Below are 18,595 nucleotides of genomic sequence, written 5' to 3'. Positions count from 1 at the left end.
ACACTGAATTTGAAACGTCTGAAAATGAAACAAACAACGATTTGTCGATTGTTCCGAACAATCGACTCACTCGATTACTTTTCACCACTGCTGGTTTGTGAGTGGTTTATTCGCTGTTTCCGATTTTCACTCAACGGTCAACACTAGTTATCCAGTTGTTTCACTCCTCATTTGTTAGACAGACAGCTGGTTTTTAACTAATTAGAAGCTGGAACGCATACAGCAACTTAAGGAAGGCGTGGCATATAAATTGTACCAGCGTATGCCAAGACGCTCCAACTTAACTATCTACAGAATTTCTCGACAACGATTTCATTTGTAGACTTTAAACTTTGCTTGACACTTCATTTCTATACAGCCATGAATGATTTCGATGAAAATGTATGTGTATCCATGAGATTTGGCTAAGCATCATCAAAGTCTGATATAGTACCGCTGAGTATAATATCATATTTTATCTTTTCTCTGTTTGAAGGCTATAAAAACTACTTTCTGTATTGTTTTCAGTCTGTTTGCAGGATATCTTGAGAAATATGAGCTATATACTTTAAATTTCGCATGCAATTCCAGCGTAGCCTGTACGCAGCACGTGGCGTAGCGCAATCCTGTCTCGTTGTACATTGATCGAAATAATTCATGAACGAAATTACTCCGTAGCGCTTCGGGTAGGTTTTTATTATTACTCGATTATTCAACTGAGTAAAACAATAGTGAATTTGGAAAACAATCGATATATCGCTCGATTGTCTTTGCAACCGATTACACTAACCACCAATTAACGGAATGATGCCAACTTCAGAAAGTGCAACATTGCTAATATTTCTTTGGCCATTGCTAATATCGATGTGCGTTTGGCGGAGGGCCCTGACTTAGCCTTCAGTCGTTTTTGCGAGGAACTTAGAGAAATTATTTTGGACAACACCTGCATGAAAAAGGTTGGATTGTCCAAGTTTCCCATTTGGTTTTCTAAAGAACTGATAAATTTAATCATCTTAAAAAAGAAACTGCACAGGATCTACAAGACTTCATTGTCATTTGAGGACTACTGGAGGTTCTCTCATACCAGGGCCCAGTGCAAGTTGCTGGCCAAGGATTGTTTTAACAGATACGTTGGGCATATTGAGTATTCTATACCCTCCAATATAAAATCTTTTTGGAGTTATGTGAAGCAAATGCAGAAATCGCAGTCTATCCCAACTCGTCTGACTTTTAATCACACAGTTACTGATGACCCTCATGTCATGTGCAATCTTTTTGCTGGCTTCTTCGCCTCAACTTTCAATCCCAGGGATGACACAACTTTAGACTTTCATTTTGCTAGCAACTTCAATGTAAATCGCTTCCATGTAAGTGAGGAAAAAGTACGGAAGGAGCTGGAGTCACTTGATGTCAACAAAGGTAATGGTCCTGATCTCATCCCACCTATAGTTCTCAAGAAATGTAGCGTTCAGCTTTCAAAGCCTCTCACCAATTTACTTAACAGACTATTTATGGACGGCATCTTTCCCACAGCACTCAAGTCCAGTTATGTTGTGCCGATTCCTAAAACACCAAATGCTACTGATGTCACCAGCTTCAGGCCAGTCGTCATCCAGCCTGCTTTGGCTAAGGTTGTGGAAGGTTTAGTGCTGGAATTGATATCTAATGACATAAAGAGTATCATTGTCCCCCAACAACATGGGTTTTGCAAGGGTCGTTCCACCCAGACCAACCTTGTCATCTACACAGACTATATTCTTTCTGCGTTTAATCGAAGACATCAAGTGGACAGCATTTATTTAGACCTTTCCAAGGCATTTGACAAGATTAGTCACTCACTTCTGATTTCCAAGCTCGAAGGATATGGTTTCTGCGGACTCTCTCTAGAATGGTTCAAGAGCTATTTAAGTGGACGCTCGCTGAGGGTCAAACTTGGAAACCATTTGTCTGAAGAATTTCCTCCCACCTCAGGTGTCCCACAGGGGTCCAAGCTTGGCCCTATTCTTTTCAACTTGTTTGTCAACGACATCATCAGCCACCTATCATCGGAATATCTCCTCTTCGCAGATGACCTCAAGATATTCAAAGAAATCTACTCTCGTGATGACTGTCTCAATCTTCAACGTGATCTGAACCTAATTGCTGAGTGGTGCGATGATAATAAGATGGTCATTAACTCAACCAAATGTCTTACAATCACCTTCTGTCGTCTGAAGAATCCTGTTGCTTTCAATTACACTGTATCCGGCGACATCAAGCGAGTGACCTCGATAAACGACCTTGGAGTAAGTTTGACTACAAATTTGTCACCCGATGCACACATTGATGCGGTATCTTTGAAGGCAAACAAAATGCTAGGATTCATTTTTCGAATGTCTAGAGGGACGTTCGGTGACGAGACACTACTGCTCTTGTATAAGGCTTTAGTTCGGCCTAATCTGGAATATTGTACTCTTGTTTGGTCCCCTCATTACGCATCTCATATTCACAAACTACAGAGTATTCAAAACAAATTTTGCAGACTTCAAGGAGTCCGGAGAGGTGCAGCCTATCGGGAGGTCTCTGTCCCCGCACTTGAGCAGGAATTTCTTCTGCCTACGCTGGAGTGCAGAAGGAGAATGTTTGATATTATTTTCCTGCACAAGCTTATCAACGGGGCGATCGATTCATCAGAGCTTCTGAGTAGGATATCCCTCTTGGTGCCTGCTGGAACCAGATCCAGGAATATGTTTTCAACCTGCCACCACTCAAACAATTACAGCTATCACGGTCCTATTGCTCGACTTCATAGGCGTGGAAACAGCATTCCTTCCGATGGTGATATGTTTTATGACAGCATCGCACACCTTAAAAAGAGACTGCAACAGTAATGAGTGATAGAGTTTTTTTCCCCTTAATATCAGTTGGAGATGATGTTTGTGATTTTTCACTATTGTAACATTATTTCACAAATCTTAATACTTATTTATTATTCCACTGCATAATCACTACTTTCTGTAATTTAATTAGTTGTTATTTATTTTGTTGATGTTATATTTAAGTTGCATGAAAATGTTGTGAAATTATTGTATATTGGCGGATGCCGTTGAAATAATAATAAATAAATAATAATAAATAATAATAATAATAAAAATACCTTTCCTTCGGTACGAGTTTTTCCACCATATATTTATAGTGGAAAATATAAAAAAAAGGTAGTGCGTTAAAAAGATACCTGTCCTCATACGCTTGCCATATCATTCACTTTTGGGCTATTTAAATTTATTAAAATGTATAGTCTGTTCACTATTTATAATTCTACAATTGACATGAATCTGTATTATAGCTGACAGAAATGTTACAATAGTTCACGTTGACTGCCGTAGAAGCCAAAAAGGTAGAGTTGTTTTCAAGGTTTCGTCACTACTACACACTATATACCAATACCTCTGCATGTCGATTTCCATCTCCTTCCTTTTGTTGGAGTTGGTTGCTTATGCATGGTCTCCCTCTATGATCCTATTGCCCTTTGCTCAGAGAAGGCGATTCGTGACAAACAACAAATGACCCTTGTATTAATACCGTAAGTCTTGTGGATCTTTGGGACAAAGCTCTTCTAAAAGCTGTCACAAACCACTCGTCCATCACAATCAAGACGATGCGCCCTCTGCTCATATTAGTAGCTATTTGCCTAAACAAACCTACACATCACACATTCAGGATATCGTCTTGGTTTTTCCACTCAATAACTGTGAACTTCCTCTCCTTGAAAGAAATAGGGATCATGTTATAAGCTGATTGTAACTCGATATTAGGAACAAATTTAAATTTTATGGACTAAGGCAATAACTGTTGGCAGGGGCGAGCACCTAACAAGAGGACTTTATGTATTATTTTGGAATAGTCATTAACCATTCTTTAAATACTTTTACTCTTACTAATAAATAACTTGTGGACTTTGTATAATTGCTTTCTGCAACTCCGGATAGTAGTTTGGAAGTTTCGGAAATCACGAATTAAAAATCTTCCTGGGACATGGGTCTTAATCGAGTTTCGAAAGGTCTGAAATCTGATGTAAGGTTGAAAAACAAGTTGGGTGGCATGACTGAAACTAACGAGATTTGGAAATTGAGTCAAGTATGCACCAAAAGCAATTTTAATATTCTTGTATCTTTCAGACGATATTGTGGCCAATCGGCACGTCTGTGCGTAACTATTTTAACACGGACTATACTTATAATTTTGGGGTAAAACTTTAAAACTGCAATAATAAAGACTTCAAGCTGGGTAATTTGATCAGTGAAGGCAATAGAAACATGACCAATTTCAGGATGGCTGTTCAACTTGTGTTGTGAAAATTTCAAGTTACGTAACTGTGACAATGAGACTGGTAACTTGAACGTTATTTAATAAGACTTCAACAAGGGCTTTGCGCAAGAATACTGGAAACATTGACCTCACAGTGAATCATATTATTCAGGAAGCAATATTGCTTTTAGAATTAGGTTTATATTTACACACTTTTGAATACAACCAATTTTCCTACACTGATTACAAGAGTCGTGTCTTTCAGGGCATTTGTTCCTAGGGTGAGAATTGTATTCACAATAAAAATAATTCGAGTCAGAAGAAATTGGATGAGTGGGGCGAGAAGCACACATAAATATTCCAAGATTTATAATCTTAACCACCCTTTACAAACTGATCTGTTTGTACGATAGGCAAATGTTTTACCCTATGATCCATGCTTAAACATAACTACTCGGCGCTTTGAGACGTTTGATTCCTTAGAATTGGCATTACACCAAGCAACAATGCTGATAAGGGTATGTAGCAAACGTTACTGCGATTGTGCTAAGCCTACAACTTGAATGTCATTAACAAAATAAAATGTTTTAACATGCAGTCCACTTTAATTACACTCTCATGTCGTTAATGATAAGGTAGAGCATTAGACAACATAAATCGCTAGATGAGAGCCTTAACAAAATGAATGTAATTGTAAAGGGTAGAAAACCGGATTTTCTGACATTTTCCGCCGTTCAGTGATACAAAAAATTAGTAACTCTGCGTTTCGAGGTCTGTTATCTGATTTCACCTGTCTCAGGTGAGTAGTCATCCTAACACATAAATATAATCCAGGTTGAAATGAACAAATCATCCCTTAGCGTTGTGACATGAATAAGCAGGGAATCACAGCAATCTTGCTGTGTGTCAGTTCCATACACACTAACTCTAAAACGTGCACTCGATAAAAACAAAACCTTAATTAAATTTATCTGAAGAATATAGTTCACAATAGGTCTGCACTCACAGACCAACCACAGGGAACTGATACGATTGTCTTTATTTTAACTTAGATTGTACTGATATACTATTCACCTAAGGAAGACATCAGATTGAAGATCTCGAAACGTAATGTTACTGAATTTTTATATTATTAAATTTTGTAAAATTTCCGGAAAATTCCTGTATCCTCCACCATCCTTCCATTGCCAAAAACAAATTTCAAACAAAGGAAAGTAGAGAAATTTTACTATTGTAATTGGTAGAAGGACCCTTTCCTTAAGATAACTCACCAACAACTTCAGCAATGAACTACAAACACTACATTATTTGAGTTAAAAAATTAAGCACAAGAGATGGTATATCGTCAGGACGAACTGTCTTGCTAATACTCAACTCGCATGTCTCTTTTAAATTTTATAATTATTGTCAATTATCAAAGTATAATTCAAACAAGTTAGCAAGGGGAAATACAGTGTAACTATTTGAATGGGAATTAATATAAACAGTGCAAATAAATAATTTAAACAAACCAAATCTTATGACCATTCAATTCAAGCTGTCCCAGTTTTTAAGAGGAAATCAAATATAAAATAAGAAATTTAACTTTTTTAACATCTGCATTTCGTTTGACTAAGCCGGAAGGGATATTTTATTTATGTTTTATGACATCGGTACTGGCTTGGACTTTAGACTGTCACTTCTCAGTACTCAGTAATAATCAAAGATAGATGCTGCTTAGCGCAGACATTTTTATTGCACGATATATTGTCCATTTCTGCCTGCTATATATTGTATTATATTGCTATAAGAGTACCTCATAAGAATAGAGACTTACATGACAGGCAGAAGTGGACTGTTAGAAGTTTTTCCGTTTCACCCGTTACTAGCTTCCGTGGTTTGGATATTGGATATTGCATAATTATTATGATACTTACTTACTTGATTCTTGGTGATATCCCACTAGAAGCACTTCTGTGCCGTGGTCATCATATTGAATGGGCCTCTTCACGATTCTAAGTATTCTTCTAGAGAGTAGTATGGCCGTTCCAGCAGATATTCTTTGAATTTAATCTTGAATTTTTCATAATTTTCAATTTTCTTGATTTCAGCTGGCACTTTGTTGTAAATTTTTCCACTCATGTACCTAGGGCTCTCCTTTGCTAAGCTGGATTTAACTTGAGGAACATATATATTCTCTTTTTGTCTGGTAGTATACTTATGGATTTCTAAATTTTTCCGGAATATTTCAGGCTTTCTTCGAACTATTAGTGCAGATTCAAGAATGAATTGTGCTGGTACTGTAAGAACTTTTAATTCAGTAAACAAAGGCTTACAGTGGGTCAGATATGGCACCTTACATATTGTTCTTATAATTCTCTTTTGAAGGAGGAATACCCGTTGGGATGATGGACTATTTCCCCAGAATAAGATGCCATAGTTCACAGTGCTGTGAAAACATCCAAAGTAAACCTTCATTAGAACATCTTTTTCCACTAAGGGCTGGAGACGACGGACCATGAAGCATACAGCTGATAATTTAGTTGACATTTGCTCGATGTGGTGTTGCCATCTCAAGTCATCGCCAATAGTTATGCCCAGATATTTTATACTTCTGTCAATGCATATACTTGATCCTTCTAAACGAAGTAAGGGGTCGCAGTCTAATTTTTTTCGGTTGTGAAATTTTAATGCCTTGGTTTTTCCTCTGTTTAGCAACAGTTTGCTCTGCTTGCACCATTTACTTACTTCATTTAATCCATCTTGTGCTTTGTATTGAATAAGCTCCATGTCTTTATCATGAATCAAGTGACTGACGTCGTCTGCAAACATCCAGATTTCACCGGTGGCGACAGATTCTGGCAAGTCATTCATATAAAGGAGGAACAACACAGGGCCCAAATTTGAGCCCTGTGGTACCCCTGTGTTAATAGCAGGTGAGACAGCAGAGCGGAAGTGTCTAGTGAGTCCATCTTGACTTGAATGTCTAATATTTACAACCTGTCTTCTATCTTTGAGATATGAGATGATCCAATGTAGTGGTGCACCCCTAATTCCTAATGTCACTAGCTTTTTACAGTGTAGGGTGTGACAGCAGGTCAAAGGCCTTGGTCATGTCATAAAATATGCACAGTTGTTCCCCAACCACATCTAGGTTGTCGTACAAGTTCACTACCAGGTCAAGGATTGCATCGATAGTAGATCTATTCTTCCTAAATCCATATTGGTTTAGGGCTAAGTAAATTTCTACTGTTCAAGAATGGAATTGATCGTTTTAGGAAGACCAATTCGAAAATTTTTGAGATGGCACTTTGAACTGCAACTGGCCTATAGTTTTTTACTAGGTCTTTCTCACTATTTTTATGGATCGGTACAACTTTAGATGTTTTAATTCCCTTCGGAAATATACCTTCATCGAATGATTTGTTGATAATTTCAGTGAGAGGCTTTTCAATCGTGTCTTTACACGTTTTTAGTAAATTACATATCATCTACACCCGCACTGTTTTTAGAGCTAATCTTATCAATTATATCCAAAACTTCTAGTTCATTAGTATGCTGGAGGTGAAAATCCTCCACAGATGGATGGTAATCCACATCATCATGGAAAGATTCACAATATCTATCCTCAGTTAATTTTCTTATTTCCGAGATAAAATAGTCGTTAAAAATATTCGCCACATTACTTGGGTTAGTAATGGGTTCGTCATTAACCTTAAGTGTAATATTACAGCTATTTACAATATCGTCACGTGTTAAACTTTTTACAACATTCCAAGATTCCTTATTTATATTTTTGGCATTTTCGATTTTAGATTTAAAAAACTGTTTCTTAGCGTTGGTAAGCAAAACACTATGCCGACTCTTAGCGTTGTGATACTCACGCTTGGAATTTTCAGTCGCCTCATTGCGCGTTCGCCAGTACATTTCTTTAAGGTTCTCTTGCGACACAATAACCTCTTGGGTTATCCATTTAACATGTGAGTTGTCCTTACAGCTAAAAATTGCCTTAGGAAAACATACCTCAAACAAATATATAAAAGTGGAGTAGAAGTCATCAAATGCATCGTCAACACTTAAGTTCATATTATTACTATATACAGGCCAGCATTGTTTGGACATCAAATATTCAAATGTGGTTAGGTTAGGTTTTGTTACTTTCCTCTTCTCGATTTTCTTAATTATACCAGCAGAACTTAGATTTAGGCTAAAAACTATAATACTGTGGTCAGAAAGAAGTGGTGGCAGCACATCTACAGAATAAGAGCGACTTTGCAAATCTGTGATAAAGTAATCGAGTTGACTTTGTCTGTTCGAAACCTGATCAATTCTCGTAGGGCTTTTGAAGGTAACATGAAGGTTACTCGATTGTAAAATATCAGCAAGATACTCTTTTTCTAGGTTATCCTCTAGATTATCGACATTTAGGTCACCACAGACCACAATTGGAAAATCACAGTAATCATTCTTAACCGTGTTGAACGTGTCTTCTAGGAGTTCCATGAACTGTACGTTATTAGCCTTGTAGGGTGGCCTACATACATTTATTAGAACAAATTTAAATTTGTTACATGTTACAATAATTCCGCAACACTCAAATATATCCTCAACTGACAACGTATTAAGTTTATTTATGAGACTGGTCTTGAGAGTACAGTCTGTTCTCATAAAGATAGCAACACCGCCACCGGTTTTATTTGATCTACAAAAATTAGTAACTTGAGTATAGTTTGCAATTTTAAAATATTTATTTCTTTCATTATCTAACCACGATTCTGCTACACACACCAGCTCTGATTTTTGTTTGTACAAGAGTGTCTCTAAAATTTCCACTTTCTTCACAATTGATCTACAATTTAAAAACATTAATTTAAGGCTAGGCCTACTACTAGGGTTTTTAAATACTGACTCCATTCTCCTATGATTATATCCTTTGGTTATTATGTTATACTTGTTAACTGAGCTATATTAAATGTTACTGTATTTGTCAATTACAACACTGCTTTTATTTTTACTCTATGTCTTCACCCCCATTCCAAAGTCCAAAGATAATAAAAATGTATCAAGCAGTATAATATCCTACATACTGACGATGTACTCTGTTGTAGACGACAGAAGTGCAGTAATCTGAAACTGAGAAATTGTTCATTTCGAGTAATCGAGTGGACTTTAGTCTGAGTCAACATTATCAAAGTTCTCAGTTCAGTGTTTTATCCAGCTTTTACGTTTTATCAGTACGTTACATTAAAACATTTATTAAAAATTTGTTAGAGCCTAATTAAAATTGTTGCCGTGTTTATAATTTTGCTGTTTGAACAATTCTTAAAGATTGCCTTTCTACGGCTAACATTAACTATGCAAAAGTATGAGAAGTTGGAAAAAATTGGAGAAGGTAAATAGTTTAGGCAAATAAAACATTTAGCTACTCTTTGTATTTGCGGATTTTTAACATAAACATTAATTTTATTACCTCTTATGACCTTAAGACGCTGAGCATGAATTGAGGTATATTAATCCATACTGTGCTTGTTTAAAAAATAAACATTGGCCAATTCCCAAGTAGACTAGGCCTTGTACCAAACATAAATGGTTGATTTTTTGCAAGGTTAGAATTAATTTATAGTTCTAGATGAGTCCAATATCGTCAAATCTTTAACCCTCCATCTGTTAGACGACCAGTGACAAATCGCTAAAATATGTTTCTCCAATGTTGAATGACTAGTCACTCTTCGATTTTTCAGTCATCTAGTATTTAGGCTAATTCAACTTTTGCTATTGAAAATAAATATTAAGTAGAATACATATTATACCAAATTAGGTGTGATATTTCACTGATTAATTTGATACATCATTTATTGGATAATAATGCGTAGGCCTCATAAGCATGCACCAAAATTATAAACTTGCAATACAAATATTGGTTTGCCGTATTTGGTCACACACTTCGAGTGAGCTTTTTCCTTATACGGTTTTCGATTAGGAATGAGTTTGGCTACATCTCTGCATTCATAATTTATTTCTCAACAACATTATCTGCTTCAAAAATCAGTTTGTTGATATATGTTGCAAAGAAAGACCTTTGACGAAACCATTGTTTACAACATTTCTGTGATGTTAGACGACTAGTTTCACTAGTCGCTAGTATTTTTGTTGTTTCTTGTAATATTAATAGAGTTGTGTTAGTATCAAACTTTTCCTTGTAAAATTTGCCTTAAGTAGTATAAATATATTCAAAGGATAAGTAAATTACAAGTGTTTATTTTATACTCAAACTTTGTGATTTCGAGAGGACTATAGCCGCCATATTGATGCACCAGCATAACTCATTTTGTATTCTAAACTTTTATTTGTGAATTCTAAGCTTGTATCTATAAACTATACCGTGATCAATGGTTTATTTGTGATTCACTTATTGTACAATAATTTAGTGACATTCACAAGTTGGTAGTCTAAAATTGTGATGTAAAAATCATTATAGCTAGGCCTACACCTTGATTAAAAGTAATGTTTGTTTCATTATTTTTTATTTATTGAACACTATGAGGGACCCAGTAAATAAGAGGTGAACTTTAGACAATTAGTTTTGATTACAATAAATTTATTTCATTTTAACCCTTTTAACCCCAGCCATTTTTCCATGGACTTGCCTGACAGCCCATGGCGATAAGGGACCGTAATGCAGAATTGAGGGAAAATACATCTAGTTTTCTTATTTTTGAAGATAATTTTTAGGTTTTTGTTTTAAATTGTTCACAAATAAGTCAAAAATCAAATCAAATCATAATTTATTTCCCAAAAATATTTACATGCTAGCACATTTACTATCAAATCTATATTATCTTGTTACTATAATATTTAAATGTGTACTTAAAAAACATTAAACATGAAAATATTACACTCATCAAATTAAAGTGGCCTAGGAAATGAGCCTACATGGGCAGAAAGCCTGTGCGTAGGCTCGAGTTGCTTTCCTGGAGATTGTGGACGAATTGAATCGGGTGATTAATTATCATATAACATCAACACAAAACACACACTCACAACACACACACACACGCGCGCGCGCCAAAAAACCGTATTTACATATTACGGTATTGAAGTTTATCAGCGTACATACTACCAATAGTTTAAAGGAAAGATTTACTGAGATGAAAAACAATTAAGGAATGGTGTATTTTCAAGATAAAAAGGTCAACACGCAGAACAACCTAACCTATTACTAGCAGATTTCTTGCCGAAATGTTATGAAATAAAAAATAAATGTATAAAATAGGAAAAAACCATAGAGGCATCAGTGCTGAAATCTAAGTGTACTCTTAGATTTAATAGTTAAAAAAGTACTTTTACAGAATGAATTGTTTTTTTAGCGTTTTTTATACATAAAAAAAAATTTATTTTTTTTATTTTTTATAGTTTGGACATACATAAAGGGTAGAAAAAAAAATTGTAGCCCCTGAAAAATGAAGCAATTTTGTTGTACACATATTTCTTACTACACACACAAAATTGAAGAACTTTCCTTGATAAATGCAGGAGATATATCCAATTAAGTGTATTGCTGCATAAGTACTTCTTCATATATTTCCACATACACGTCAGTAGAAGTATACAGATATGTATACTTGTTTTTGCACTTTTGAAATAATAACAATTGTAAAATTACATAAACTAATTGGAATGGTTTGTAAGACTAAAACTTGTTTAATTTTTCAAAAAAGGAAAAGAAATAATATTTACAATGTATACATCTTATATAAACAACTCAATTCATTGTCTTCAAAAATAGCACATTCACCACTAATAATAGGGTACTTTGGGATTATACCGACAACACCAGTATGAAGAACACAAAAATATAAATTTATAGTAACAAACATGATAGAACGAAAAAAAAACTCTTTAATTACAAAATTACAAACTTACAAGCATTTCCAGGCATTGTGATCGGTATTGTTGTCGCTGTTATCTTATCTTTCTCGAGAATCCCGATTACGACAGGCCACGCGGCATTACATGATTTGCACGGTACATAATTGCCTTTCCATTACAATTCAATTTATATTTCTGATCAGATCCTCTAGAATTTGATATTTTACTGATAGGTACTATCTCGAGGGATGTTTTTCTTTCATTGACATCAGCGCGAAGGCATGGCACTCGCATTTTGGGTGGCGGCGTGTGATCAAGAATAAAAACAAGTTTTGGGTGTTTTTTCAATAAAGAGTTTAGTTTTAGTTTGATCATGTTTGTTTTTATTGAATTTTTGTGTTTGGAGAAATGTAGAGGTAAAACACGGAAGTACAACAAAGCGACGCACCAGGTGAACGGGCGGCGAGACTCTGCAATCACGTTATCTACTAGACCGCTCGACGTTGACCTCTGTCTGAGGATGGGGAGGGGTTTGCGATAAGACAATTCCTGTTTTATATTGACGAAATATTGTTCTCTACGCTAATCTAGTAATCAGTAGAAGCAAAATGTCAAATAACGATTCATGTCTGGGTGTGGTCGGTATAATCCCAAAGTACCAAGTGTTTATCAAAGTGTTTTCACTCACTGGTAACTTTTCTCTACGACGTTTACTCATGTTTTTTTACTAATAATACAATAAATCACACGAAAAACAACCGCTTTCAATCACGCAAACTAATTGAGGTTATAAGTCAGCATACAACAACAATGCAACTGAAGTCGTCTGACAGCTGACATCGACAAATAAACTACGCTCAAAGACGACGAAATACGATGCCAATTGGAAGGTTTATTGTTTTTTCATGTAGCCTGTTGCTTCACCGACTACTATACCGAAACTGATGGCATTTGGACATATTATTAGCCAGCTACATTAAATTCTCGAGACGTCCGGTATATCGGACGTTGGGCATTTTAGCTAGACCACCTTTGTCCGATATATCGGACGCCGGGGCTAAAAGGGTTAAGCATTTTCTGTCAGAAGGCTATATTATGTGTTTTTACAACTTTTATTTCTTGGCAAAATACTTCACAAACATTTTTAGATATTTTAGTATAAAAAAACAAAAAATACATTTTTATTTTCAGAACTTTTATGCTCTGCATCATAGAAAAGGTCTCAAAATATAATAAGCATACAGAAAATGTCTAAAAATATTAGAATGTGAATATTATGTCATTTGTTGTATAAACAACATTTTACTATTAACCAAAAACAATGTTCAAATTTGGATCAAAGTTGTATGTTTTGCATAAAAAACACTTTTTAAGATATTTTGGATATTTTTGTTTGGCTTTTAGTTTTTTTTTCTCTTATAATGGCAAAAATCCTAAATTTAAATAACAAAAATTAATCCAACTGCATATAAATGTTCCTTGTTTCGTACAGAAAAATAAAATATATAATAAAATATTCCTTTCCATTGAAGGTGTTCTCCACTGCTTCCACTAAGAGAGCGGTGGTAGTTGATTTACCTTCTACATACGTATGTTGAGATATATACTGAGTGGGTGTACTAGTGAGATTTCATCTCTAATGTGTCTATTGATTATTTTTCAATACTTTTCACCATGAAGGAAGTTAAGCTTTATGGGTCTGTACGAGTTAGGTTGAGTCGGATCCCTATCTTTTTTCCGTACTAACACCACAAGTGCCTTCCTCCAGTTCTTTGGAATAATACCTAGGGCGTAGCTGCTTCTGAACAGAATAATCGGAGTATTTAATAAGATGTTCAACCCTTTTTGAAGAAAGGCAGGAAAAACTCCATCATAGCCAAATACCAAAAATTCCCAATTTAATTGTATTCTTAAAGATATGGCAACTCTTGACGTGCCCAGGACTTGATCGATGAGATGTATAAAGCTGTGTAAGGGCAAAGGACGTGCATCTAGGTGGAAAATGATAAAATATTATTTATTTTCTAATTTCTCTATTGTTAGAAAAATGATAATAACAAAATGATTTCTGATTTTATTGTTATTTAATGCCATAAATATTTTTTCCCTGAAGGACAATTGTAGATTCTACACTTAGTCCTCAGGAACTTAAATGTCTTTTCGTTTCCGTTACGTTTGTTTTACCCTCAAATCTGAGTTTTACACAAAAGCCTGTTAAATTTGTGGGTTCTTGATCTCTGATTTCCTTTGGGGCCAGGAAGAAAGTGTTGCCTTTTGCTTGTTTTCATAAATAGCAGAACATTCCAACAACATATATTGTGCTGATACTTGAACTAATATTGACAGCTTCTCCACAGAGTCTGTATTCATCAGACTGGCTTAATCCAACCTGTATTAGATATTCCAAAAAGAAGCAGTGTCCTGTTAATGTACCGAGTTCCACTTGTGCTTACTTAATCCACCCTTTAGCATTAGGAGAGAGCAACATTTTTGTTGTCTGAGTCCTCTAGGCCTTGGATATGATCCTCTGTTTCCCATGCACTTACTACAGCTCTGCCCTTATAAGGAAGCAACCCCACAGCCTGACTCCTTTCCTCAATAAGCTTCCAGGGCCTTTCTTGGCTAAGGATTTGCTATTTAATTTCTAAGAATAACTTCATTTGTCTGGCACCCAACCAGGAACTACGTTGAACTGCTGTTGATCAAATTTAATTAACTAATCTTTTATTATAGGTAATAAAAATGTTTAAACTTGTATGAAACATATGTAATAGTTAACCAATTAATTACAGGAACGTATGGAACAGTTTTCAAGGCCAAGAATAGAGAAACACTTGAAATAGTAGCTCTTAAAAGGGTCAGACTCGATGATGATGACGAGGTGAGTTTTTATATGTCTTAATAATTTTTTAATACACTACATTATCAACCCAACAGGAATTTCACAGGTTAATATAATCAGCAGAATTGAATTAAGGAGTAGCTTGATTACAGTCCCCACTGAGGGACGTTCGGATGATGAGCTATGTTAATAATAAAAGGTTTGGTTACTCAACTTGATTGTTAAAACTATGCACAAAACTCTTACATTTTAGTAAATTTTACAAAATATGAGTATTGGTCCACCTAATAATATGAAATGTCTAGTAACAGATGCCCACTGTATAACAGTAAGATGTTCTGTAACCATATAAATTTAAATATACAACAAAATACAGTACCTTTAAACTTTTTTATGAACTTAACACATACAATGCTTATTTTGGATAAAGTTAACATTACGTACACTGAACACAATAAACCAACTAAGTTAATGAAAATGAGTCTATATTGAAACAAGTTTTTTTCTTACATTACTTTAAAAAAAGAATCTTAGTTACTTTTCAAGTTATTTTTAAATAATGAGGTTTGATTACAAAACTGATTGTTGACCATATGACTTTGTTAATGAATATTAGTGTCCATGTTCCAACATGGTGGATTAATTGAACCAAAATCTTGAGCTGTTTTACATTTATATTCATTTAACTTAAAAGTTTTGTATTTCCTCCAGTTGAGCACACCTTGCAGATTTGTACATTCCTACACCACTATTGGCATGTCAACTCCTCTTTGTTGACCTTGAGTTAGTTCCTGTCCTTGCAAACCTGTTGATTTGATCAACTGTGCAATTCACAGTTTTAGTCCAATTCCATTACAATTGTTATTATAGCTTTAGTTAACCCTTTTACTCCAACATCCGGTATATCAGACGCCTATCTTTTTTTACTGATTTTTGTTATCTCCAAATCCTTAAATATTCTGTATTTTGGTCATTTAGGTGCGAGGGATAGAGAGAAACGCTTTTGAAGTACTGGATTTATATTTTCGTTGTCTTTGATGAAACCCATGTGGCATGCTAAAGGGGGGTACATGCCACCTGCTTTGTACAGCATAGATGTTGAAATATTTTACGTGTATAGACATTACATTTTTTTTACTCTGTAATGTGTAGTGTGCTTTTTGTAAACTTAAAGCACTTCCTTATTCTATCAATAGAATGTCCAAAATCTGGACTAGGCCTAAATAGAAAAAAAATTGCTTATGATATCATAATATTAAAAATAAATGTTCATATGCTAAACACACTTTTTAACTTTTTGTTATCAACCTTAATTTTATTTTAATTACAAATTTGGTTCACGTTAACATTTGTTATTATTGTTTGTAAACTACCATTTAAATAGAGTAAATACATCTTAAAATTACTCAAATTCAATGAACAATAAAAAAAAGATACATTTAGTTTTTATGTTTGGCATTTTCCCCTTTGACAATTTTTGCTAGTACATTATAATACAACGCTGGCAGTAAAAGGGTTAATACTTTTTTTGCAAGTTCAAAACAAATTACAAGTAAAGTTCTCAACTTTTGTTGGCTTTTTCAAATGCTCTGTAAGTTAGGCCCACTATCACTAGGTCCTCTGGATTTCAAGTGACAATTATTCTGGTTTAGAATACCTACCACACATATAAATAATCACATGTCACTCAAAGAGTAAATTGTAAACTATCAACAATAAGCCTAACTTTAAATCTGGACTTTTTCTCTCTAGGGTGTTCCGTCCTCAGCTCTCCGGGAGATTTGCCTGTTGAAGGAGCTGAAACACAAGAACATTGTGCGTCTGTATGACGTGCTTCACAGTGACAAGAAACTGACTTTGGTGTTCGAACACTGCGACCAGGACCTCAAGAAGTATTTTGACAGTCTCAACGGCGAGATCGATCTGGACGTTGTAAAATCATTCATGTGGGTATTTTTTAATCTAACAGCAGTCATGTTTGATAAGATTAGATTTTAAAGAGAGTATAAAGGACTCCTAATCCCCAGCGTGTCAACCTAATCATATTGTGCACCCCAGGTTTCATTAGTAGGGTGTGCCCACCCCTATACTTTCAGTGAGATCCAAGAGCCCAATGCTGACTTCAAATTCATCACCTTTCAAATTCAATTTCATTTCATTCATTTCAAATTCATTTAGTGATGTAAGTTGGGTTAGTACCCAGTGGGGGGAGGGGAGGGTGTTGTAAATATAAATACAGTAGAACCCCTCATATCCGACCTCGGGATATCCGACTCTTCGGGATATCCGACCATGTGCCCGACCAAACAAAGGCTGCCTATAGTCGACAAGTCTCAACGTGAAACATGACTCAACAGCGCTGTGCATTGTTTCTCTGTTAAATGGCCAGTTGCGTTCTGATTGTCGACGTAAACGTTGCTCTACTTGACTGTTTTGTTTTCGTGATTGTTGTACAATCTTTGGTTTGTGATTGTGTAAAAAACTGTGTTGTGCGATTAGTGAACGTTAGCTATGGCTACTCAAAAACGTAAGCGTGTGTGCGTTACCCTTAAACAAAAACTTGAAGTGCTCCAACGATTGGACAGTGGTGAGTCACTAGTAAAATTAGCCGCAGAGCTAGGGGTCGGCGTGACAACAGTTAAAGACTGGAGAAAAAACTGTAAAGACATCGAAACCTATTCTATGACCGTTGAAACGGAAGATGCTCTTAAAAATTGGAAAATGTTAAAAAAACCTAAGTTAGAACTCGTTGACGAAGCTCTTTGGGTTTGGTTTTGCCAAGAACGGCGAAAAGGGACTCCTTTGTCGGGGCCTCTTGTAAAAGAAAAAGCCTTAAAGCTGTTTGAAAAATTGGGAGGAGATGTTGAGACTTTCCAGGCAAGCGAAGGTTGGTTTCACCGCTGGAAGCTTCGCCACGGCATTAGACATGTTGTTATTGCGGGTGAAAAGTTGTCTGCTGATGACGATGCTGCAAAAGATTTTGTAGAAAAGTTTCAAAAGTTGGTGTCGGATAGTAATCTTGTAGCCGAACAAGTATATAACGTAGACGAGACCGGACTGAACTATAAAATGTTGCCAAAATCTACTCTTGCTTCTAAAAATGAGCCTGTTTTGGGTACAAAGCTAGCTAAGGATAGACTAACAATTGCTACGTGTAGCAACGCCAGTGGCAGTCACAAACTGCCGTTGTTTGTTATCGGCAAATCTAAGAAGCCGAGAGCTTTTAAAAATCTCAATATGTCAACACTCCCCGTGTATTACCGTAATCAGTCCTCTGCCTGGATGGATTGTGCTCTTTTTAAAGAATGGTTTTTTCTTGAATTCGTGCCCGCTGTTAAAAAACACTTAAAATCAAAAAAACCGCCACTTTGAGCTGTGTTGTTGCTGGATAATGCACCAAGCCATCCCTCAGAGCATGAATTGAAGAAAGGCAACATAAAAGTGATGTTTTTACCTCCACATGTCACCCCATTAATCCAGCCAATGGACCAAGGCGTAATCGAGTGGGTAAAAAGACGGTACCGGAAAAAATATGTTGGGTCTCTTTTGGACAAAACAGAAGGAGGCTGCTCACTATTGGAGGCCATGAAGATGTTAAACATAAAACACGCCATCTATACCGCCGCTTCTGCATGGGAT

At 35.6% G+C, this 18,595-nt stretch overlaps 1 protein-coding gene across 1 annotated transcript in view; it reads left to right on the top strand.

Annotated features, from left to right (window-relative positions):
- The first annotated feature begins 9,337 nt into the window (after positions 1-9,337).
- The window catches only part of LOC124371231 (cyclin-dependent-like kinase 5), a 31,795-nt gene continuing 22,537 nt past the window's right edge, over positions 9,338-18,595 (top strand). Inside the window, exons 1-3 of the mRNA XM_046829568.1 lie at positions 9,338-9,637; positions 14,907-14,995; positions 16,709-16,902. Of these exons, the coding sequence (XP_046685524.1) occupies positions 9,601-9,637; positions 14,907-14,995; positions 16,709-16,902 (320 nt within the window). The 5' untranslated portion in view covers positions 9,338-9,600. The remainder of the gene's footprint in view (positions 9,638-14,906; positions 14,996-16,708; positions 16,903-18,595) is intronic.

Source organism: Homalodisca vitripennis, unplaced genomic scaffold (genome assembly GCF_021130785.1).
Source record: "Homalodisca vitripennis isolate AUS2020 unplaced genomic scaffold, UT_GWSS_2.1 ScUCBcl_1114;HRSCAF=4335, whole genome shotgun sequence".
NCBI lineage: Eukaryota > Metazoa > Arthropoda > Insecta > Hemiptera > Cicadellidae > Homalodisca > Homalodisca vitripennis.
Note: the sequence above shows the minus strand (reverse complement) of the source record. Positions and strands in the feature narration are given on the sequence as shown.